Here is a 23,487-nt window from a genome sequence, read left to right as displayed (position 1 = left end):
GATCCCAGGGACTTTTAGTGGATATTCATGGATCTTCGGTGGTTTGGCGTCGCGTGAGATGTTCAGCTCGGAATTATCGGGCGGCCGAAATCGAGGTATTCCGAATATTGGTCTGCAGACCTTGATCGTCAGCTTACCACTGACGCGGTGACTCATGATGATGCACATGATTCAGAATTCGTATGAGAGAGTGAGTAACTGCGAATATTGTTGCTTGTTCTGTGCGTGATTAATTTTGGAGTTGATGGTACCTTTGTTACACAGCGAAACCGCATGTTACAAAGAATCCACTCATGAGTTTTGACGGTGCACTGGATATCTCGAAACTTGATCGTCTCTATTCTGAAGTTTACGTAAAAATGAAATCAAGGCAATTTCAACCAGAAGCAAGGGAAATTCTCGTCTTGCTCTCCCCCATCCTCAAACTCCACTCACCATCCCAGTCACACCTCTTCCTAACCTCAACCTCAACACTCTTCTTCGGCGTATAAACAGTCGCCATATCCCCCGTATTCAGCGCCGGGTTCTTCACCCACTCCCCTTTCACAGGTGCAATATCACTCCTCACAACAAGAAGAGCAATGACGATAAGAATCTCGGTGGTGGCAAATTGACGCGCTGGGCAAAGATGTGGCGGTGCGCCCCAAGCGACAAAGCTGCTTGCTTTTCGGTCTGATGAGTCTTTGGTGAAGCGATACGGATCGAATTGGCCGGCGGTGGGGCCCCATGTTGAAGTGTTTGTGTGGACGGGTTGGCCGGGCATCATTACGTAGTGGCCTGCTTTGAGGAGGTATTTTCCATCGAGGAGGGTGTCTTCTGTTACTTTGCGGATGTTCGCATGAACATGCCTTAGCCTTTGAGTCTCCTGGAAAACAGATAATGTCAAAGGGCACTTCGTCTTCAAAGCAGCGACATCAACTTTAAAGCCAGATTCCTTATCTCCACTGACAGCTTGCTCGATAACTTCCTTTCGCACTTCTTCAAGAAGATCAGGCCGAGAGAAGAGTTCGTAGATAGTCCAGTACATGATAGGAACAGTGTTTGCGAAAGCAGCAGTTCCGAAAGTAGCTTGTTGCTTGCAGATGTCATCTTCATCAATACCAGCTTCTTGCATTGATCGGAGACGTTCTTTGTAGATGAAAGATACATCGCTGGGAAGATTCTTGTTATACTTGCGGAAAGCGTCAAAGACAATTTGGCGGGCGGCGTAACCTTTGCCAGTGATGTCGAGGTTTACCATGTGAAGAGGAAGATATGATTGCCATTTCCTATCAAATTAGCCCAGAAAATGATCGGGGGAGAGGAGGGACTTACCAAAAAGCTTGGTCAACCTTTGGATCAAGAAAAGGATGCTCAACACCAAAGATCCCACAAGCACTAGCTTGAACAACAGCATATTGCGCCCACTCCAGCAAATTAACCTTTGCAACACCATCCTTTTCCACAGGAAGAAGTTGTTCAATATCGATCAGCGCACGATCTCCCATACGAAGATTCTGCTCATCCAGAAACGGCCCCGTAGCAAGACCGTTCTTGTGAGCATGACTAAACGAATCAACCCATTCTGTACCAAAAACTTCAAAAGTCTCGGGTTTCGCATCGCCCATGAGTTTGGCGGCTGTTTGCATGAAAGGTCGGAAGGAGAGGGTTTTGGAAGTCTTTTGGATCAGGGGAATGAGACGGGATGTTTTGGCGATGTAGAGTTTTGTGTTGAAGATGGCGACTGTGTACATTTCCTCGTTTGTCTGCTTGCTTCTCTGGTGTTAGTATGCATTGAGATATTCGGGTATTTGGAGTACCTTGTGATTCCGTGGTAGCCAGAACTATACTTCATCATACCCCATAAATGTCCGAAGAGAGGTATTTTTGACTGAAGTCTCTTGGGCTCCCTTGGATCGTCAAATAGTGAGAGAATCCATTCTGCCGCATAGGCAAGGAGGACAAAGCCCGCAACACCGTACACAATTTCTCGAAACATCGTCTCAGTGTCAGTTCTGATCTCTCAAAGATTAATCTGCGCTCCAGGTAATGCGAGAAACTAAATAGTAGATCGATTGCCTCGCTTATCCAAGATTTAGTCTGTCGGATCCTCAAGATCCGAATACGAGACACCCCTTTGGTGGATCGCTCATGGAGGAATACCCCTAGCGTGACGCTACGATAGCGCTGATGGGACTTGTGTTCAGGGATCAGCGTATTGGAAAACTGGGTTACCGGGGATGATCAGGATTAATAGCGGTTTCTTGATTGGATGAGAGATAAAACGTCTTTTTACCCCGTAATTTGTCGTGTTCGGGGAAGAATCGAAGATGGGCGTTGATCTGAATTGCCTGATGGAGTTATCAACGTCACATTTGGTTACATCACTTATGAATCGTCCTGAATGAACTTCCTTCACCAATTGTAGTAATAGTATTATAAGACTTGATGCTTATTTATTAATATTCCTCAGCTTCATTCTCTATTCTCAACGACCGCCTTCTCAAATGCGCCGATCATGGCGCTATACAGCTTTTCGGTCTCCCTAATATCTATGCTTGTGCCCGTAAAGAATTCGTTCCCATTTGGGAAGAAGAGCGCATTGCGAAGTGAGTGAGCCAGACTCTCGAGACCCTTGAATCCTGGGCGAAACTCGGCAAGGATGGCCGCAAAGTTGTCGTTGGAAATATCGTTCTTCTTAGCGATCTCTGGTCAGTTCCTCCACACTACCTCCCATGGTCTCAATCGGCTTTTGTCAGAGGCTCTCTCATGTCCAGAGGCAGCCATGAACAAAAACACGTAGAAGAAAGACTCGAGATCGTGGCGGTATGTATGGTGGACGCGATCGTCGCTGCCGCGCGACAAGTCAATGGCCATGAATGTCTTGGTTCCAGACAAAGAGCAAGGTTTCTCGGGTTCGATTTCCACGTCTATGGCATTATCGAAATCAATGAGTATTCCTTTAGGTGAGTCTGGGTTATTATTTCCGGCGTTAGAGATGAGGATGTTGTTATCCGAGATATCCTGATCAAGAATCTTGGCATCCAGATACAGTGATCGGAGTGCCTTGATTGTGTCGCGCAAACATTCCAGAACCCCCAAGACTGTGCGATACTCCTTGACAGGGCGACCAAAGGGGGAGGCGACTATGCAGGACAAAGTGATGGCATCGGTGTCGAGACATTGGTAGTCGATAAGCTCGGTGATAAACCAGACGTTGCGCGCCTTGGTGAGGCGTAGAAGCTTTTCTTCATTGTGACTTTCCTCCATTCTTGATGAGAAACTTGACGACGAACTCATTGCCGTGACAATCCATGGCTCGATAGTATGTAGGGGCGCTGCTGGCAAGGTCGGGAGGAAGCCAAATCGTAGGTTTGTCGAGGGTGAGCGTGTAAGCTCGTTGATGCTCGCTCTCATATGACTCCCTATTGTTCGCGCTGCCTTTGATGTAGATGTACTGCGATCCGTCGTCGTCGCCGTGAATGATGGGATTGAAGCCGAGCTGATCTCTACTCATTCATTATGGTGTAGCTGGTGAAGATGTTAGTGTCAATGTATTAGGAAAAAGCCCAGATCAGTAGAGCCCCGATCGGCTAAAAAGCCAAAGTTCCATTTAGTTGCCGTACAGGAGAAAGCCATAGAAGAAAAAGTCGAATTAGCTAATGTCGAAAGACCTTCTCGACGTTTTCGTAAAGTCGGATAACACCGGAGTCGTAGTCGCTATCGCTATCGGGCGAATCCTCAACTCCGATTACTTGGGTTACTGGCCAGGGATGTCCCTTATTCTGGCATGACGAGGAGATGAGGAAGCAATCAGTGAACCCGGAAACAGCGGGAGATGAGTGATAATAGTTTGGCTGTTGACCAGAGGACAAGTTGGCGAAGCAGTGATCAGAGAAAGATTTACCCTCGACGTGTATATCTGACTGAATCTGGTTCATCTCGGCGAGCGCGGGCGAAGATGATGACTGGGAGAAAGAAAATCAGATTGAAGAAGAGAAAGAATTCAATGTATAGAGACCGTAGTTGCGGAGTGTCGTCGTCGACATGATCAAGAGCCTGACTATTGTGGCTCACCATGTCACTCGAGTAGGGTGTGTATTATGTCAGGGAGGCACAGGGCAAAGAAAGGGGATATTATAAACTTAAATCTGTTTGCAACCCAGAATTATGCATACTGGCATAAAGCAGAGCCTGAGGATCTAGGGTGGTGCCACAGTAACGTGGGGAGAGTATGGACGTTGGCGGCGCCTGAAACTGATTCAGAGCCTCCATTACGTCCTTCAATATTTAGTACAGAATTGCCTATATTTAAGTAGAATAACGGAATACTTGGCCATTCCATCATCAGGTTTGTGCTCTCCATACGAAAGTTTGTCAGTCTTTTACGTAGGTTACCTAAAAGTTGAGATGAAAATACGGCGGGCGAGTGGGGCCTCAGAAATCACCTCTTTGAACATAAAGCTTAGCCTGCATTGTGATAAAACTCTAAGAGCAACTGATCCTTCTCTATGGATGTCTATATTTCAAAGTTTCTCATTTTCAAATTTTGCCAGGGGCTACCGCCATTATACCATGTATATAATGCTCATACATAATCTCTTCCCTCAAATAAGTTATCGTCACTTTTCCTCACCACATACCCCTTAGAAGCAGCACCGCCATGCCTCGCTTAAAATTAGAATATAGCTACTCATCTTCGCCGATAAAGCGCCTTGCAGACCATTTTCATCTCAACCGGGGCACTTATCCCGTTCCTGTCTTTGAAGAAGGAGGGAGATTCGGCATAGACACACCTCTACCTGACGAGGCTCTTGTTTCAACAACTCTCGAGGACGAAAGTCAAGAAGCTAGACTACTACAACTCCCACCAGAGTTGTTGGTCCTTATTTTGCTATCTTTACCACACAGCTCTCTCTATATGGTCCGCCAAACCTGCAGCGCCCTACGAAATCTGACCGACGATTTTAAGTTCCAAGCTTTCCGGACTGATATTCTTCGAAGTGGGGAAGAGCACTCCTGTATCACTGAAGCCGGGTTCGGCGAACTTCGAATGGTTCAGCGGATACTGCTACGGAGATCCTTATGTACGCCTTGTCGCCGTCTCTTCGACTCGGGCGAACTGGAAAATAGGTTAAAGGAACTCTGGCGACCACACTGCTGCACTGGATGTAAGCGAGACCACCCATCACTTCTATTTCCCCAGGGCCAACAAGGGGTCGATACGTGCGTTGGACTACTCGGCAAAATTGACGTTTGCAAACATCTCAAAGTTTCGGGTAAGATCAAGTCATACATCGGAGGTAAGACAACGATCAACTGCAAAGATCCAGAACATGTCCTTATCGACAGAAAAGACTCTGGAAATCTGCCAGCATTCCAAAGGTATCGCGCGGGTATTTCTGTGGACTCAACATACCAAAGGGCTACGACAGAAGTCTTCAGAACATTCCCCCTGGCAAAAATTAATCTTCAACACTACCCCGAGTTAGAAGCTCTGAAAAGACATCTGATGAAGCAGATAAGGCAGTTGGAGCCAGGTAGTCTCTGTCTCCATACTTCGAATCAACTTGATTCCATCGTGTCCTGCATTGTCTCGGATGACTGCATTCTTTTGAAGTACTCCGGCTATGACTTCCCTGCTTCCAAGCTGCCTTTGTTTCATGGACCTGATTTAGTATTCCATTCGAGACTTGAGTGTTCCGGACACGAATACTGTTGTCGCTACTGTGGCGCACAATACTTCTGGGTCCTTGACATGGACTACGTTGCGCTCCATGTGCGAATTAGAACACGCAACCTTCGTCCGGACAGCATGGATTGGCTTTCAAACCTCACATTTGAAAGCAAGGGCCATCCCATCTTGAATAGCTATACTGAAGGCATACTGTGGTGCAGCGATCCTTCTTGTGGTACGAATTGTGGCCACCGTTGGTTGAAGATGGTGGAAATCTTCAGGAGAGCTACAATTGATTGTTATCGGATGATCTTGAACCTTTTTCATCGGGGACCTGATTTTATGGTCGCACTCCCTTTGAGCTTGGAATACCAGACGTTTGAGGAGACATCATTTTGGCTGCCTGGACTCATGCGCGGGGACCGTCGTTGATGATCCTAGTGGAAAGGGAGATTCAAGGAATAGGAATCTGGTAAAATAGGGACTAGGATAAATATCTGGACATTCCCTCGCTTCGTTTGATAACTTTCATCATTATCCGTCTGAGCCGGACTTCCAGGAAGTGACTGGCATCAAGGACTACATGTGTGAAGTGAAGGTATGGCACCAGGCAAGCCACAATGTTAACTCAGACAGTCTATCTTACTAACAAACTTATCTACCAAGTTCTCAGCTTCAAACTTGCCTTTAGATTATTTTATATGCATAATATTGGACAGTCAAGATAAACATGACAGCTTATTGTTGCGCGCACCTTACCTCGGTAAGAGCCATTTTCATGTATCGAGAACTATCAGCATCCTTTAGACCTATAGGCTTTCATTCTTGTACTTCATTGCGTTTTATAATTCTAGACTTTATCAGTCTCCGTCAGAATCTCACGAAACTCAAAATCACGCGTTCTTCAATGCCTGCTAACCCCTTATTAAACTTTTTGGTTGTGCCTTGCATACCATCGCGACCCGTTATCGATAACCCGACCCAGCACATGACTCTGAACCAGAGGATCATCAAGACTTGGTGGGACTCCTTAATATCTAAGCAAATTTTATGATCTGTTTAGGATAATGTACTAAATATTTGCGAAGATTTATGACAAAGCTTAATATCCCCTAGACTAAGGTTTAACATTTTTATATAAATATGGTTAGCTTCAGTAAAGTCTCATCATAAGTTTATGCCGCTTGTTCGCCGTTGGGATCTGGCAGCGATTGCAACTCAATGGACCGAGGATCCACAACCGTTGAACAATTGACTAATCTAGTAGAACGACGCGACTCTCGTCATAACTCCAGCCTCCCTCTCCTCAACACTCAAGTTCTCCGGACTCGCAATAAAAAACGTCTGATCAACCTTCAACTTCGAAACCTCAACCCAGAATCTATCCCCTCCTAGTTCCTTCGGGAACTTATCTCCAAAAAACACTGTCACAAGTCAGCAACGCCGTCAAGCTCACATAATGCTCTAAAAAAGACTTACAGAACGGAACGGTAAACACCTTGAACTTGTCAAGGTCAAAAACCTGGATCTTCTCCTGCTCGGTTCTCGTTACAGCAAGACCAATCTTATGCGGTTTAGCCCCAGCTTTCAACAGCCGTACTAAGATCTCCATGACGTTTCGCCAGTGATCTAAATCCGCTGACTTATGATACTCTGTAGGAAGATCCCAGAGTTTGATGCGACTTTGTTGACTCATTAATCCCCATGCTGCTGTGTCGACGATGCTGAAATTGTTGCAGTCGAGCAGTGTAAGGTCAAGAGACTCTTCTTCCTCTTGGAGTAAGTACCGAACAGCGCCGACGTTGGCTGTCAGAGCGGCTATGTGCAGTGCTGTGCGACCCTTGAACTCCCCCTCTGTGACTTGAGCGTTGAGATGTTCTGGTTCATACCATCTCTGCACGATCAGTCTCAGCGCGGTGTTGGCCATAGTGCTGCTGGTTTGATACTCGGGAAAATACGCAACTTGGTGAAGAGCTGTGAAGCTTGAGTCAGACATGTTGCATACATTCCAGAAGCAAGAATCCGGAAGACCCAGTTGTAAGACCTGCTCAAGTTGAAGAATCGCGTTGGAGTAAGATTTGCAGCGCCGGAGGAGTAGACCCAGAATAGTCTCGTCTGATGTACTGACTTGTTGAGTAAGATCACACAAACCAGTGTCGTAGAACCAGCGAGCTAGAATGAACTTTCCACTCTTGAGGGCTTTGGTGTAGTGGAGGTAGAAATCTGTCTTGGGGTCTCTGTGTTTCCGGAATACGTCCAGATACTCGACATTATTTGGCAAGCCCCTGAAAGAACCGTAGTAAAGATGCCATTGCTCTGGTGGTAGGCTGTCTGCTTGCGAATGTCGAAGCAGGACATCAAACGTTATCCAATCTTGTGTAGCGCCTGCGATGAGGACAAACTCCATCCATTTCCGTGGTGTTGGCTTGGGTATCTTTCCAGAGCCGAGGAGGTAGTCGAGGACGAACGGCTGTCCGCATTGAACTGCGAGACGATGAATGTCGCCTGTATCAGCGCCGTAGCCAACCAGTATGTCGAAAGTCTTGGTAAAAGCTTCTTGGTGATGTTTTCCATGTAAAAGAATTCTCCGTCCGATACCCTGGGCGGCATATGTTACGCACCAGGCGATGATCGGATTATCCTGCCCCGAGATGTCATTTGATCCAAACTTTCGTCGGTACGTGTTGAGAAAGTCCTTTATCTCCTCTTTAGCTACGTTCCGCAATAGGATCTCAAGCATGTAGTGTTGATGGTTCATCGCAGCGAACCAGATGGGTGAGACGTGAGCCATGCCTCCAAAAGTATCAGAGTATGAAATCTCCAAGCCGGGAAGATCAAATGGATCCGCGCCAGATGTGACTAAGGCCTGGACGGCGACTCTGTTATTTGCTGCAACGGCCCAAGTGAGTGGTGTTCCATCAACATCTCCGTATGTAGAATCCAGGCCTTGTCGATACCGATGTCCAGATTTAGAACGAGCTTCTAGGTCAGCACCAGCATCGACCAAACGCCGACACACCTCATGAACATCTTCGTCATCAAAGGAGCTGAGAAAATGAAGAGGAGTAGTCCCTTCATTACTAGCGACCGAAGGATCAGCACCGCAGTCCAAAAGATGGAACACAACGTCTCTGTGCCCTGCTCTTGACGCCCATAGAAGGGGTGACTCGTTCCATTCGTTCAGATGGTTGACATTCACAAAGCCATGATCCACCAGTTGCTTCAAGAGATCAAGGCGGTTAGATATCGCGCATAGGAGTCCTGTTTGTTCTTGGTTTACATCCATACCAATACGATGGCGAATTCGAGTTTCACGAAATAACTCGTCATCGGAGAGAGTCTCTTGATCCCAGTATTGCTGTGGAGTTTCGATTCCGAGACCAGAGTACCTTGTTCGCAGCAAATCTGTCGCTTGGACGTGTAAATCCAGATCCAAGAAATGGAGGCGGCGCTTCGCAGTCTCACTGCCGTGGCAAACACCATCTCGTAGCCAGGCCAGCTCTGTTTCCCTCGACCTCGGGAACTCTCTCTCCAGAGAGTGGTAAAGGTGGCTAACAATCCCGCGAGCGCCCGAGTGACCTCCTTCTGCTGCTTGAAGAAGCAGTGAAAGTGATTCATCAATTGTGCCTTGGCTTTTGGGGTGGAGCTGAACAGTTCGAAGGTAGAACATTGCGTACTGCCATGCTGCTTCTGTACGACGACCTGTTTCTTCCTTAGGGTCTTTCGCGACTCTCTTTACTTCTCGCATAACGTTACTGATGATCTCGGGTGGTAAGACTCTCAAAGTTCCCATGGAAGAGTCTGCCTACGCATAGTGTTAGATGTCACAGCACAATTCAAACATCACTTCGCGCACCTCTAGTACCGCTCGTCCCGGTCGAAGGGTTATCGCCTCGTCGGGCTTCGGATCTCTTAGCTTTCGCCTATTCAAGTTAGTAACGCCAGCCATAGCATGACGAGCTCCTACCATCGTTTCCAGGTTTCGCCAACATGACTAGCAGCAACATTCTCAGGCACTTGGTCCATTCCAGCGACATCTGAGACCGAACCGCCAAGTCTGATGTGGCTGAGAGACTGATTTAGCCACTCCATAGACTTGCCCAAACGTAGGACTCTCTTGACATCGTCTTCGGTCGGTTCGTCAAGGCCTGCCTGATCAGCCGCTATTCTTTACCAGGAAGTTAAAGAATCTTACCTGGCTGAAGCCATATGTCTTGTTCTTGCGGGTTCAGCTTAGTAGGCCCGTTCTTCTTGAAGTCTTCCGTGTAGAATCCACGAAACTCTTCCCATATGAGATACTGATGCATGACGATCCTCATATTCCCCAACAGCGACTTACTACTAGATCGCGATTTCGGCTGGACCAATGTCATCATGATAACGGAGGCCATGTCGTCAACGACTTTGTGGATCGAATACATGCTTCTTGAAGCCTCTGATTTCTCTTCGGGGCCCAGGATATTCTCCATTCGCATGAGACAATGGTATACCAGAGCTGGAATCTTCTTCTCGTCATTTCTTTTCATCTGTTCGAAGAACGCATCTCTCGTCAAACCATCATCCTTTACTGCGTCCAGTGACAGGTGCATCATGTCACCACCGAGTAATCGCCAGAGAACAAGGCCGACAGAGTAAACATCCGCTTTTGTAAGTTGTTCACCGTCCAGATGATCGCGGCATTCGGGTGCTTGCCAGAATCCTGAGCCGAATGAGAGCTTCATCGGAGATTTGATGTCTGAGCGAAGAAGGGATGAACCAAAGTCAGCGATCTTGGCGACGTACGTCAGTTGGGGATCCTTGAAGATGAGAACGTTTGCTGGTTTGATGTCGCCATGTATGATTCCAACGTCGTGCAAAGCTCGAACGCCTGTGGCAATATCCACGGCGAGACCCAATACCTTGCGATATTCCACAGCTTTCGGATTGTCCAAGTATTTTTCCAGGTCAATTTCGGCAGCCTCGAGTACAAATGAAGGCATCAAAACTCCATCTTTGACAGTCTTCCAGCAGATACCCAAGAACTGTACAATGTTGGGATGGTTCTTGATAAATCTGTTTCGCAGGATTTGCAACTCCATGGCCATGGAAGACCACATCTTGCGACTCCGAGCACTGTTAAGATCACCATCTGGCCGCGGAATTTTGACTGCGATAAGCTCTGGTAGATTTCTTGCGTCTGGCAATATGTCGTCGTTGCCATTGAGGAAGCGGGCCTCGAGGAGATCTTTCGACCTTGCGAGACATACTGAGAAATAGCCTCCTTTGTTGGACCGGACTTGAACGTCGATACTTGCATCGTCAATAAGAACGCTAAGTAAAGTCAGAGAAAGATCGAGACGCTGGTGCGTGACGAGAAAGGTAGACATGAATGATAGAAGATCATGATCGCGCTGTTTAGCTTCGCTCGCCATTGTGCAAACTTGAATAACGTCACCACGGTACGGCCCGTTTGAAGCCGTTGGACCAAAGTGGATATGGAATTGGGGACGTCGATATTTTGAAGACCAGAGCTAAGACGCAGCTCAAGACGGCGGTTTCAGCCGCACTTCACTAACTCAGTTAGCTCGTTGCACTTTTCAATATTTGGTGAGCAATATTGATAGTGGCGGCGCTGCCCCTCACGAGGCACACTGAACAGTAGCCAATGATACCAATTGTCAGCTCAGCTGGTTTCAACCCCCCAGGCTTCCTCATCGACGTGGTGCCGGACATCCGTGTTGCGGGTAAACCAGCCTACTTTCATAAGTCTCCCTTTTCTCTTCTTGCCGACATTTGCTGGTATTATCGCCATGGCGGATCCAACTGGCACAGCTGGCACCGCCCTCGGCGCGACCAGCCTCTTTCTCCAAATATTCCAAGGCTGCGTCGACGGTTTTTCTGTCTGGCAAAAGGGCGAGACGCTAGCCTCCGATGCGCTTATCTTCAAAGCTCGTCTTGAGATGCAGGCTGCGCGATTCAAAGCTTGGGGTTTGGACTGGGGATTTGACAGGGGACCCGATGCAGCTTGTTGGAGAAATGATCGCTTCATCGAGAACGGCGACCTTGCTGTGAAATACGTCGTTATCATTTACGGCTTCTTAGACTCGTTGGGCGAACTATCACAGGAGTTCCCGGCGTTGGCGTCTGCGGAGAATGTACCTATTTCGGCGGCGACTTCGCTTGGGGCCATGCTCCGAATGGCATTCAAGGACTCTCAAGAGCGGGAAGAGTGGGCGAAGAAGCTTGAAGCGATGCGCGATGAGGCTAAAGTGTCGGAGAAGCTGCGGTGGGCTCTCAAAGAAGGGGAGATCACAAAGACACTCGAGCTTCTCGAGTCGATGATTGATGATCTCTGCAAGTTCTTTAAACCGCCTGAGGATGACCCTGTCGCTATGCAAGTTGCTAATTCTCTACTCTCATCGCTCAATATCTCTAAGCTCAACGCTGTCGCTGCGGGTGCTCCCGATGACTCGATGCTGCAGAGTCTAGCCCTTCTCAAGGTCATGGTCCTGCAGCTTCAACTCGGTGCTCGTAATGCAGAGAAGGTCGATGAGAAGGATCGGTCACTACGTGAGACGGGGCCGCTTGATGAGCGAACAAAACGGTCAACTGGTGTTTTCCGGAAGGGAGCCACTTCCACAGATGTCCTGGTAGAGTGGAAACTCATCGATGGCTCTCACATCCCTCCTGGACATACTGCAGCAACATATCGTGCGATGGCTGGAAATCGTATCAAGAATCTGGCGCGTCTCCTGAAATGGAGTTCTAGGCTTGAAGATCTCAGAACATTGGACTGCATCGGCGTCATCACACGAGACGGACTCTCCGACGACGAAGTCCGCTACGGAATCATCTTCTGCGTGCCGACCAAGAAGTACACAACACTAAAGGCTATTCTTGAGGGGTCTCAGGACAACGTCTATCTCGATGACTGGTTCAAAGTCGCGAAGAGCGTGACACGAGCGGTGTTGTGTTTGCACCTGGCAGGCTGGCTGCACAAAGGGCTACGCAGCGAGAACATTCTGTACTTCCAAGATGACGCGGGCGATATCTCCTTCGAAGAACCGTATTTAGCCGGTTTCGAGTACAGTCGAGAGATTTCAGCACCAGGACAAACAGAGGGCGTGACAGATGACCTCGAAGCGAACCTATACCGACATGAAGAAGTCCAAGGCGTACCCGAGGAGCCTTCACAGGATGGTCAAGGTAAACCAACCAAAACTCCTTTTACAATGAAGCACGATATCTATAGCATCGGTATTCTTCTGCTCGAGCTCGGCCTCCAAAAGCCAATTATCCAGTTGTATGAAGAAGCCACCCAGGCCGAGAATTACGAGCATTCTGCCGCTGCGTTTCGGAAATGGGTATTGACCGAGGCACTGCCGAAACTTGGACGATCGAGAGGAAAGGAGTACATGAGGGCTGCAGAGTTATGTCTAAGATCAGAGTTTGAAGGGGCCTCGACGGACGAGCTTCAACAAGCGTTCTACAAGAGCGTCGTAAAGCCTATAAGTGGCTCTTGGGGGAGGTGAAGGGTGAAACAGGAAAAGTCTGCCGTCGCACTACCACTTGGCGGGTCTGTTCTACCACGACTAGAAGCGTCCGACTTTCTAAAGGTCGAGGCCAGATTCTTCGTCACAATAGCTCAATGAATGCTGACCTAGCAATAGGACAACTACATGGTGCTTAATCCCGAACGAGCCACGTTTCGGTACACAGTGGGGACGCTCTTAAACAGTTGACTTACCCAGGTTACCATGTTGTTGACGTGCACTACATTGTTTGCGGAGAGGCTAAAGATTTTTGCTGTGTATCAGTACGGCATGATTGAGCTTTTGAAGGGGGTGACTAAAGGCCAGGCTAGAGTACACAATATCAAGAGCGGTAATGTTCCTGACTTGACGCAATGGGTGACGTCGTCGGCATCATCAAGGCTATTATTATCACTTCGTAACGCGTTCAGCGGCCTCTATCAGGTCCTAGAGTTATCTTATCATCTGGTATTAAGTAGCTTCTACATCATGAAATATAATATTCTCAACATCTACTATAAGGTGTATTCTCTCTTACCTGGCAAGGGAATGCAATAAAACTTAGGATCTCTATCCTAAGCATCAAAAAGATTTGACTCAATTTATTATCACTTAGCATATGCTTAGTAAACATTAGATTAAGTCTTCTTAGCACCCTAGCTTAGTCTCAGAGGTTTTGTTGCTCTGGTACTGTTGCTGCTCAGAAATGGAGGTGCAGCGCTTTATCGCCTCTCGCCAGATCAGGCCTAGCGTTCCTCGCCTAATCCGTTGTCCGTTACCTGATCTGGCTTAGCGCCGTACTACAAGGAGCAGAGACTTTTTGCCCGTTATCAAATTCTCTGGAAGGTCAACAAAGAAAAATGCAGCGCCTTCGCCTTCGCCTTCCCATCAACAACATCCTTCAGCACCCACGCCAACTTCTCCCCCTAACATCACTCATCACGCAACAGCCCACTATCTCTCCCTTCCTGATGGACGGTGGTTCAAGACGTCGCGGCGGTCGCGGCGGCAATCGTCGAGGCTTCAGCTCCCGTGGCGGCGGCGGTGGTCGCTCAAACCAGCCTCGCAACCAGCCTCGTAACCCAAAGCCCCAGAATGAGAATGATTCGCCTGATGTTGAGATGGCTTCACCTTCGCCTGCGCCCGCGCCCGCGCCGCTCACTGAAGCTCCTACGTCGCGTCGCTTCGACAGCTTGTTGGAAAACAACAAGGTCAACCCTCTCATCGTGCGCACCATCACAAACGACATGAAGTTTGAGTTCATGACGCCCGTCCAAGCTGCGACCATGGATGAGCTTCTGCCCCCGAACCGCAGCGACTGTCTCGTTCAGGCGCGCACCGGCACCGGAAAGACCATGGCGTTTTTGATTCCTGCGCTGCAGACTATGATTAACCAGAACAGAGCTGCCGGCGATGGCATTTCACTGCTTGTAATCTCGCCGACTCGTGAGCTTGCGCTTCAGATCTCCGCCGAGGCGAAGAAGGTGCTACAAAACCTGCCCAAGTATCGCGTTCAGGTTGCTATCGGAGGAACGAACAAGGATCGTGAGGAGAGAGCTATTCTTGCTGGTTGTGAGATTCTCATCGCTACGCCTGGTCGTCTTCTGGATCACATGTCCAATGAGGATATCGTGTACAGCATGCGTAAACTCAACACTCTTGTTCTCGACGAGGCCGACCGTCTTCTCGACATGGGTTTCATGAAAGATCTCCGCGAGATTGTCAGCCGTCTTCCCGACAAGACCAAGTCCGACCGACAAGGCATGCTCTTCTCCGCCACCATCGCTCCCCACGTTGAGCAAGTCGCTGGTCTCGTCCTCTCACCGGGCTACAAGTTCATCTCGACCATCCCCGCCGGTGAAGCCAACACCCACGAGCGCGTTCCCCAGTTCCTCGTCCAGGTTCCTACCTTTGCCGACGTTGCGCCCGCCATGGTTGGCTGTATTCGTGAGGAAGCTACACGCGGCCAGGCCTTCAAGGCGATTCTTTTCGCGCCTACCGCTGCCATCGCTGATTTCTACGGACGCCTTTTGGAGGATCTTCCCGGCCTTCCTCCGGTTTCGATCCTGCACAGTCGCATGAGTCAGAACAAGCGTACAAAAATCACCAACGACTACCGAACTGCTCGAAGCGCTATTCTCGTTGCTACCGATGTCGTCGCTCGTGGAATGGACTTCCCTGGTGTCACCACCGTCATTCAAGTCGGTATGCCCGCCGACAAGCAGAGCTACATCCACCGTCTTGGCCGAACAGCACGAGCCGACGCTGAAGGTCGCGGAATCCTGATCGTTTGCGACGCAGAGGGTTTCTTCCCCAAGTACTCTCTCAAAGAAATCAACCTCATCGCCCGCGAAGCCGATCTCTCACCCAGCCGAGACGTCATGGAAGTTGCCGAGAAGATGGAGGACGACGAAAAGTCCCGTGTTTACCAAGCTTGGCTGGGATACTACAACAGTCACATGAAGTCTCTCCGGTGGGACAAGGAGGAGCTCGTCCGACAAGCCAACGTTTACGCACGCGAGGGTCTGGGTTCTCCTGATGTCCCAACTATTCAGAAGAGCACGGCTAGCAAGATGGGTTTGAGAGGTGTGCGGGGGTTGAACACGGTTGCTGATCGACCTCGTCAGAAACATGGTGCTCCTGGTGGACATGGTGATAATGGACGCGGAAAGCGAGGACGCAACTGAGGTTATAACAAACATGGCTGGCTAGGTTGGAGTTGGGGATATTACGACATTACAGGCACAAGTGTATTTGCTTAGATATGAGTGCGGCATAGACTTTTTAGACTGGACATCTGGGATGTCGTGATGATCAAGACTCTGTTTATGGTACGGTGCTTTGCTAAGATGCGTTGTCAACTGATGAAGCATATAACCTCTCTCTTTCTGATCAGGTTTGTGAATTCGTATGTCATGATGAAAAGAAATCTTTCTGTTAGCGCGGGTTAATGCTATCCCTAAGCAAAGGTAGACTCATGAATTACATGGTTACGTCATCCTCGGGGTCTTAGGGCTAAAGTTTGCCAATCCTTTGAGAAGGTTGCCGAAGATAGTTAAAGTTGAGATGAGAATTGAGGGCAAACGTAGATAAAGTCTCGTTTTCGCGTCTGAGCCCATTGATGTTGGAAAAGTTTCGACTATTTTACGGCTCCTTGTAACGCTACAGATTTACACCTCGCCAACCCCATGTAAAACCGAAAACACACGTCTTGGAGAGGCATGATGTCTAAGGTAAGTTGAGAGCCAGATGTGTGAGTTGCAGTTGAGGCTTCTGGCTGAGAACTTGCATCAGCACATAAAACTTAGGTAGTAAAGCCATGCATCTACACTTTAGACTTTCTCTTTCACATCAGGCTACAAGGCACAGATTGTGGAACTATAAATCGTTCTCCCTGCATTGCTCCCCCTTCTTCCAACTCTTGCCTTTTCCCCACCACCTCACAAACAAAGATACCGCTGTCATGCCTCACTTCAAATTAGAATCATATTATTCATCATCCTGGGTTCCACGCCCGATCGACCGGATTCGATTCAGATGCAGCACATATCAGATCCCTCTTCTGGACACTAATAATGCAGAAACTGTCCAATTGGATTCGTCCGTGCCAGAGGATGCAGACCTCCCACCGCCTCTCAACCTTGAACTTCAACAGAACTTAGGGTCTAGACTATTACAACTCCCGCCAGAGCTATTGATCCATATCATGATCTTTCTGTCACATAGTTCTCTCTACATGGTTCGCCAAACCTGCCAGACCTTTCATGAATTGACGAACGATATTGAGTTTGAGGATTTTCAGCAGGACATTCTGCACTTCAAAAAGGAGACTTGGCGCATTACTCCATATTTATGCGACCAGCTTCGGCTTATCAAGCGGATCTTCCTGCAGAGGTCACTATGTGAACCTTGCGGCAAGCTCTTTGACTCGGGTGAGCTGGAAAACAGATTACGGAGACTCTGGCAACCTATCCGTTGCGCTGGATGCAATAAAAATTACCCGGAACTTCTTTTCCCCCAAGGCAAGGAAAAATGCAATACTTGTGTGGGGTTTCTGGGCCACTTTGCCCTTTGCAAGCATATCAATGTCTCAGCTAAGCTGCAACCAAACAGCAAGCACGAAATCGGTATCGTGTGTACACATTCCGAGCACTACGCCGCGAGTAGCAAAGATACTGAGGCATCGTCAGCCGTCACGGGGTGTCACCCGGTCATTCGGACTTCACGCCTAGAAGGCATATACGCGATCGACTACTATAGATCTTTCCCAATGGTCAAGATCAATCAACGACAATTCCCGGGAATGCCAGCACTGCAGGCGTATCTGTTGAAGCGACTGAAGGGAAAGGGCGTTGAAGGGCTCTGCCAACATGCTTCAACACAGATCGATGCCATCGTCTCGTGCATGATATCAGATGAGTGCAATTGCTTTCCCGCCTCTGGGACACCCGTTCACAAACTCGAGGCTCCATATGGTCTAAAGGCACGGTGTCCAAACCACGGTTACAATTGCCGCCATTGCGGAGCACGTTACTTTTGGTTCTACGAAGGTGATTGCATTGCTCTTAGGCTTGTGATGCTCTCAAGGAACACCGGTCCAGATAGCTTTGGGTGGCTTTCCAATCTCACGTTTGATACAGTCGAGCACCCAATCTTCAACGACAACACCAAAAGTGTGCTCTGGTGCGATGATCCGTCATGCGGCACGGGCAGCGGAAATCGCTGGCTTTTTATGGTGGAAATACTAAAAAGGACTTCACTTCGACGTTACGGAGGGTATCACCAAGTTCCTCCGCGGGACAGATACTCTGCGCTGAGCTTGCCATTCACACTGGAATATCAAGTGTTCCAAGATGCTGCGGAGTGGCCGACTGAACCAAACATGCTATCCCTAGACCTTCTTTTTCCAATAGCCACTGCACTTGGTGTGCCCTCTGGTGTGAATAGAGGCGCATAGGAATTAGACCTAATGCCTTTCAGTGCTAATCAGATTCCCACCACACGAAATATCGTACAGTTGCGTGTTCCCATGTCAAAGTTGTTAACTAAATGTGATGTTTGCAGTTGAAACCTTTGGCTGAGAGCTTATAATTTCCACACAGAACCCAATTTTTCTAGTCTTTTCTATAGCCTTCATTCAACTATCAGGTTACATCCTGCATTCGAGGTAAGGTTCAGCCCTAAGCATGCGCTAAGTTCCCTGTGCTGACTTAAGCTCTCAGCCATAAGTCTCAACTGCAAATAACACATCTAGCTCACAACTTGGACATTATACCAAAATGCCTGACCAATTGCTACAGCGTAAAGCTGATATGAGGAAAACCTAAAGATGGCTCTTTGACCGGCCTTGAAGGCATGTAAGATGCTCCAATCCCTCGGCCAAGATAGGTTAGCTCAACACCACAAAAACCCCAGATCTTCAAGATGGCAGCTCCCGCACCAACAAGGGCGTTCTTCTATCCGGTATTGAGTTTATGAGTCAGTCCTAAGGTTAGAAAATACACTTCTGATTTAACACAATGGCCTAAGCATGCGCAAATAAACCATACAAGCCTCAACGCCAATAGTCCTCCAAACTGTACATCTAAATTGAACTGCACAAAGTTAACTGAAACCCTATAAATTTCAGTAATACATATATCAAGGCATCTGCATACCTCGGAACAGCTTGTATCTCTCCCATCCAAGCCCTCTCCATTATACGCAACGGAATTTATATTCAACATGTCTGGGCCAGATGCTATAGATGACATCTTGCTAATTCTGGAGTGTCTTGTACTCTTTATGAACTTGTGTGAGCGAGGGTATAAGGCCTACAAGGCCTACAAAGCCAGGAAGGAAGAGAAGCAAAGGATGAAGGTATGTCTAAATCAGATAGCGACCCGCATAAGTATTAATACTCCCTAACAGGCTTGGATGGCGTGGAATGGGGACAGCTTGGACAACAGTAGTCCGCGGATGGGTTGGGAAGCAAACTCTTGCCGGATGTCACATCTCCACCATCAAAATGGGCAAGGAGATTGAACGAGAGAAATAAGTCTTTCGAAGGAAGTTGAAGAGACCCTTCTATACAAAGACCTAGAGCGATTCTCTGATGAGCAGCTAGCTGCGCTTGATGATAAGCAACTAGATGCGATTGAGGATGAGCTTTTCAGAGACTTTAAATTGGCTAAGATGAAACGGCTGAGGCGAGACTAATATATCCTGGTGGCTTGCTTTAAGGGAAATTAAGCCAAGATAAGCATGGTTAGGTTGATCTTGGCTGTAGATTTCTTGATATTCTTACTGCCTACTCCTGAAGATTAAACTATAAATTGGCACTATTAAGAAAATTATAGATTTGCACTAAGCTCTGAAGCAGTTTGCGGCTCGGATAAGTATAGAAGAAATATCTGAAGGCCACTTATCCGCCGACAGCCTCATCGATCTGTCTTACTAATAATCTCCATCTCGTGCTCCGTCCCCGACACTGCCGTCCGTCCACTACTACTCACTGTAACAGTCGTCAATCCCCCAACGTCACTCAACGTCAGCATATCTTCTTCATCCGGTATCGGCGCCAGCGACCGGTTGATGAAAATAGGTTTATTTGTTGACTGTCCTTCTTTCTGCTTCCGCATCTTGTAAATCGCCTTCCGAACAAGTTGCCGTGTTGAAGGCACGCAGGCCACTATGGCGCCCATGTATGTCTCGATACACGCCCAAAGAACCACTTGTTGTTGGCCCGTTTCTGTAAATGTTGGTCAATGGATGATAGGTCCCTTGCCAAAATGGACTTACGCGCTTCTTCGGGATCAGAGAGGAGCTGTGACTGAAGTATCGTGCGGACCAGACTGACTACTGTAAGGCTGTCATTTGTCAGACATGACTGGAACCGAATGGCCAGAACACCGTAATAGACTTACAACAAACCCAGACCAAACATGGCCATCACGTTGATCTTCTTGTTGAGCTTCAGTCCTATGTTGTAAAGCTGAGTCAATGGCAGAATAAGCATCCAGATGTCAAGCGCCAGGTTGACCACGCAGTGCGCCAGGACAATCTTGAGAGTATTCGAGTATTTGTTCATATTGGATACGGAATCTGCAGTACTGCCAAGAAGATAAGTCACGGACCGCCCGAGTGTCAGGCCAAGAGTGACCAAGGTGACAGTAGACAAGGCGTTGAAGGCGTGTGTTATCCAAACGAGGGTTCTGAATGTAGTGTCTTGGAATACTCGCAGATAAAAGAAAAGAATCGACGTCTTGGCTGCTGCGAGACCACAGACGTAGAGAAGGTGAAGGGTAAAGACCTCCTATAGTGGCATTGTCAGCAAGTATCTGAATGTGAACTTGTTCAAGTACCTTTAGGGCCTGAGACAGGTCATCCTTGGTGAACAATGGCGTAGCGAGTCCAATGCCGTGATGTATTGCTGTAAACCATTAGCTGGACGACATACAGCATGAACAGGTCTTACCGAGTAGTGTGAACACCGTAAATGGTATGAGAATGAACTGTCCATCGTCAGTAGGATAATCACCAAACCGAGAGCCAGCATACAAAGGTGACAACTGCCCAGGTATCATCAGCGCCCCATGTATTCTTGGTGATTATCTTCGACGCTACCCTCAGTACAATAAAAGAAAATGACAGCGTGGCGAACACAATTATGGTGGCTCGATACTCTTGTCGATTATCCTGCATCGGCATCTGACATAGCTCTTTTCCCATAACTATAAAGCCTACATGATGTTAGCTACCAACATGCAACCATTATCTATTAAATATACCTTGTATCTCTTGCGCAGTGCATACTCCGGTGACACAGTTCAACACATCGGTCTGAAAAGCCGGGTTATCGCACATCGATCTGATATTCGCTTTCGTTTCGCCCGACGAGTCCATCGTTTCGAAAATACATGGTATCTGCACCCGTCAGTCTCACAATGGAGTAAACAAACCTGCATACTTACTGCACATGACGGTACATCCGACAGCGAAAAGGCCGCCGCCAACACTGCCAAGCAGAGGAAGAACAACACCCTCGAGACAATCATTTTGAGGCTCTGCAAGACAAGAAGACAGGAACGAAACGGAATAACCCCCCGGGCCCCAAGGTGTTCTTAACAGAGACCTCGCTAAGATTAGCCCAACAACGTTCCTGGTCCAATACCCCCATTCTGGACCAGATCGATTCCGTCTCACCGGACAGAAAACATGAGACTGGCCTCCACCAGATCTGGGTCAACGGTTTTATGCCCCCCCCCCTCTAGCCGAGGAATGATTACAGCGCCCATCATTCCAACGGGAAGTCAAATCACACTGCACCAAACCAAAACAGGCGAGTGATCGCACAGGTACCCTGCTTCGCTATGACACCGGGGATGGCGGGAGCTGACAGTGGCGTCGACGCTATTTCGAATCTTGGGACGGGTCGACGATGTTTCATTAAAAGAATGTCTTTATTTCTTTGCTTATTCCCTTAAAACCAACGAACTCGCATTCTCCTCGGAGGTCTTTAGCCTCCCAAATTTCCCCTCACTGTCATCCCAGACCTGCAAATCGATATACTCATGCTCCTTGCGCTTATCATCAAAAGCAAAACTGATGTAACACGACGGCCCGCACCACTCTGAGCGCTGCGTTTTGAAACTCCAGAAAAGTGATCTATCAGTAAACAGCCCCTCGTGTTCCAACCATGTCTCCAGCACGCGTTTCTTGTCTAAGTGAAGACTGAAGTTCTCCGTCTTGCGGTTGCATTTGGCTAGCCAGTCTGTATGTTCTTTTTCGTGGAAATCGAGACGGATTTCCATTTTGAAGGATCGAAGATTTGAGCGGATTGCTTTGAGGGTTTGGTATGGAAGCTCGCTCATGTTGATCTCATCAGCCCAATCATTCTGATCAATGTGAATATCGAGATCTTTCAGATGCGGAACGTCATTGAAGATCTTGAGCTCCCCATCACGGAACCAGTGATCGTAATCTCGAAAGAGGTGTAACCGTGAGATATAGGCGAGATTAACCTTGCTCAGAGGCGACGTATCACAAATCGGCCACATCCTGCGTCCTCGGCCAACAACATAGTGGCGCGGCCAACAATAGCCTCTCCGAAAAACGTTTTCCGAGTACAAGATGGGCGTAGCTTCTTTGTTCACCACCCGACAAGTCTGTAGAATCTTGGGGTGAATCTCGAGAGGGCAATCGCATGGTTCTTTGGGGATGAGACGGAACTTTTTAGAGCAGTGGTTAAGTTCGGCGTAGTTCTTTGAGATGAGAAGATGGCGATAGATGTAGAGACGGATCTCCGGGGGCAGAAGGAAGAAGGGGGAGGCTGAAGCTGCGCCACTTTCGATATGGTGACGCGATGCGACTTTGCATTTTCGTGGCGATATGTTTCTCGCTTTGCTTCCGGATTGGGGTGAAGGGTCTTGTTTCGCAGTAGAGCTTGGGTGAAGGAACTCAGTCATCAGCCGCTGTTGATTCATTCTTATCTCACTGCGTCAATAGGATGAGCTACCGATGGATTGAATTATTGGATGAAAAGGCAGCGTGGAGAACAGGCGAGACCGTGACGGTGAGGAAGTGAGTATCGTCAGCATTTAACAGTCATCCTCATCTTCATCAGGGCGGGTTATTGATCTTCCGGGTCAGTCATCTCACTGCAGGGTAGTAGATCAAGCTCTAGCACCGCATCTCTACCCCTGTGGGATGGAAGCATCTTAACTCGTAACTGCGTATAGCATTAACCCGTAGCCAACAGAAAAGTTTGTTTAAACAATATCTTATTATAATCACATATGAATTCATAAAGCTGATCAGAAAGAGAGATTTTGTATGCTTCTTGAGTTGACACCCCATCTTAGCAAAGCACGGTACCATAAACATCTTGGGCATTATTTTATGATAGCAATTTACTACCATGTACCTTGCACAGAAAGTCAGCAGACATGATCGTTGGTTTTCCGAAACGCCGAGCCATGTCCATCGGAGTAACGTCAGTTCCGTGACACCAACTCTCACAGAACAAACGAGCTCACGCTCACTATTTCCAGATTAATATTAAAGTGATCTTGGCTTTAAACAAAACACTAAAATTAAACTGTCAAAGACAAAACGAGACAAAGCGAGGGTGGATAAAGTGCAATAAACTGTCGGAAACAAGCATCGTCATTGTTTAGATCCACCAATCAGCGAAGGATTCAGAAAACTTGGCACATCTCGATGCAACTGACGTCACTGGCTGCGGGAAATATGTATTATGACAGAGAAAACGCGGGATAACGCTGATGACCACGTATTAAGCGGTGTGCAACCCATTGAGACGGAAATGCCATCATTGTG

General features: G+C 48.0%; 10 protein-coding genes across 10 annotated transcripts; 5 read left to right on the top strand and 5 right to left on the bottom strand.

Moving 5' to 3' along the window:
- Window positions 1-287: 287 nt before the first annotated feature.
- FOBCDRAFT_232939 (cytochrome P450) lies at window positions 288-1,996 on the bottom strand. The gene is made up of 3 exons (XM_031191819.3): window positions 1,800-1,996; window positions 1,315-1,752; window positions 288-1,268 (listed from the first exon to the last, which is right to left on the bottom strand). Exons 1-3 carry the CDS (start codon window positions 1,976-1,978, stop codon window positions 377-379), a joined length of 1,509 nt encoding a protein of 502 aa, XP_031033050.2. The 5' UTR covers window positions 1,979-1,996; the 3' UTR covers window positions 288-376.
- A 442-nt stretch (window positions 1,997-2,438) lies between these two features.
- FOBCDRAFT_244609 (uncharacterized protein) lies at window positions 2,439-3,920 on the bottom strand (the record flags this gene model as incomplete). Its single annotated transcript, XM_059610615.1, has 5 exons — window positions 2,439-2,478; window positions 2,510-2,676; window positions 2,707-3,045; window positions 3,076-3,420; window positions 3,654-3,920. The coding sequence occupies 5 exons, from the start codon at window positions 3,918-3,920 to the stop codon at window positions 2,439-2,441; spliced, it is 1,158 nt and encodes a 385-aa protein (XP_059466051.1).
- A 722-nt stretch (window positions 3,921-4,642) lies between these two features.
- Window positions 4,643-6,088, top strand: FOBCDRAFT_207733 (uncharacterized protein; the record flags this gene model as incomplete). Its single annotated transcript, XM_054707219.1, has 1 exon — window positions 4,643-6,088. One exon carries the CDS (start codon window positions 4,643-4,645, stop codon window positions 6,086-6,088), a length of 1,446 nt encoding a protein of 481 aa, XP_054563194.1.
- A 668-nt stretch (window positions 6,089-6,756) lies between these two features.
- FOBCDRAFT_323891 (uncharacterized protein) lies at window positions 6,757-11,067 on the bottom strand (the record flags this gene model as incomplete). The annotated part of the gene is made up of 5 exons (XM_031191815.3): window positions 6,757-7,080; window positions 7,136-9,461; window positions 9,513-9,579; window positions 9,624-9,804; window positions 9,852-11,067. 5 exons carry the CDS (start codon window positions 11,065-11,067, stop codon window positions 6,917-6,919), a joined length of 3,954 nt encoding a protein of 1,317 aa, XP_031033046.2. The 3' UTR covers window positions 6,757-6,916.
- Window positions 11,068-11,445: 378 nt separating this feature from the next.
- On the top strand, window positions 11,446-13,610 carry FOBCDRAFT_265041 (prion-inhibition and propagation-domain-containing protein; the record flags this gene model as incomplete). Its single annotated transcript, XM_031191814.3, has 2 exons — window positions 11,446-13,251; window positions 13,306-13,610. One exon carries the CDS (start codon window positions 11,446-11,448, stop codon window positions 13,165-13,167), a length of 1,722 nt encoding a protein of 573 aa, XP_031033045.2. The 3' UTR covers window positions 13,168-13,251; window positions 13,306-13,610.
- A 409-nt stretch (window positions 13,611-14,019) lies between these two features.
- FOBCDRAFT_232934 (P-loop containing nucleoside triphosphate hydrolase protein) lies at window positions 14,020-16,106 on the top strand. The gene has a single exon (XM_031191813.3). It carries the CDS (start codon window positions 14,028-14,030, stop codon window positions 15,852-15,854), a length of 1,827 nt encoding a protein of 608 aa, XP_031033044.2. The 5' UTR covers window positions 14,020-14,027; the 3' UTR covers window positions 15,855-16,106.
- A 524-nt stretch (window positions 16,107-16,630) lies between these two features.
- FOBCDRAFT_145334 (uncharacterized protein) lies at window positions 16,631-18,124 on the top strand (the record flags this gene model as incomplete). The annotated part of the gene is made up of 1 exon (XM_031191812.3): window positions 16,631-18,124. One exon carries the CDS (start codon window positions 16,631-16,633, stop codon window positions 18,122-18,124), a length of 1,494 nt encoding a protein of 497 aa, XP_031033043.3.
- A 767-nt stretch (window positions 18,125-18,891) lies between these two features.
- Window positions 18,892-19,191, top strand: FOBCDRAFT_280650 (uncharacterized protein; the record flags this gene model as incomplete). Its single annotated transcript, XM_031191811.2, has 2 exons — window positions 18,892-19,026; window positions 19,078-19,191. 2 exons carry the CDS (start codon window positions 18,892-18,894, stop codon window positions 19,189-19,191), a joined length of 249 nt encoding a protein of 82 aa, XP_031033042.2.
- A 395-nt stretch (window positions 19,192-19,586) lies between these two features.
- Window positions 19,587-21,467, bottom strand: FOBCDRAFT_191347 (uncharacterized protein; the record flags this gene model as incomplete). The annotated part of the gene is made up of 6 exons (XM_059608706.1): window positions 21,120-21,467; window positions 20,624-20,717; window positions 20,511-20,578; window positions 20,073-20,461; window positions 19,948-20,015; window positions 19,587-19,897 (listed from the first exon to the last, which is right to left on the bottom strand). Exons 1-6 carry the CDS (start codon window positions 21,201-21,203, stop codon window positions 19,587-19,589), a joined length of 1,014 nt encoding a protein of 337 aa, XP_059466050.1. The 5' UTR covers window positions 21,204-21,467.
- Window positions 21,468-21,563: 96 nt separating this feature from the next.
- FOBCDRAFT_232933 (uncharacterized protein) lies at window positions 21,564-22,717 on the bottom strand. Its single transcript, XM_031191809.3, has one exon. The coding sequence runs from the start codon at window positions 22,629-22,631 to the stop codon at window positions 21,621-21,623; it is 1,011 nt and encodes a 336-aa protein (XP_031033040.2). The 5' UTR covers window positions 22,632-22,717; the 3' UTR covers window positions 21,564-21,620.
- Between the last annotated feature and the right edge of the window lie 770 nt (window positions 22,718-23,487).

This window comes from Fusarium oxysporum, chromosome X (genome assembly GCF_013085055.1).
Source record: "Fusarium oxysporum Fo47 chromosome X, complete sequence".
Lineage (NCBI taxonomy): Eukaryota > Fungi > Ascomycota > Sordariomycetes > Hypocreales > Nectriaceae > Fusarium > Fusarium oxysporum.
This window is presented reverse-complemented; position numbering and strand designations above follow the sequence as displayed.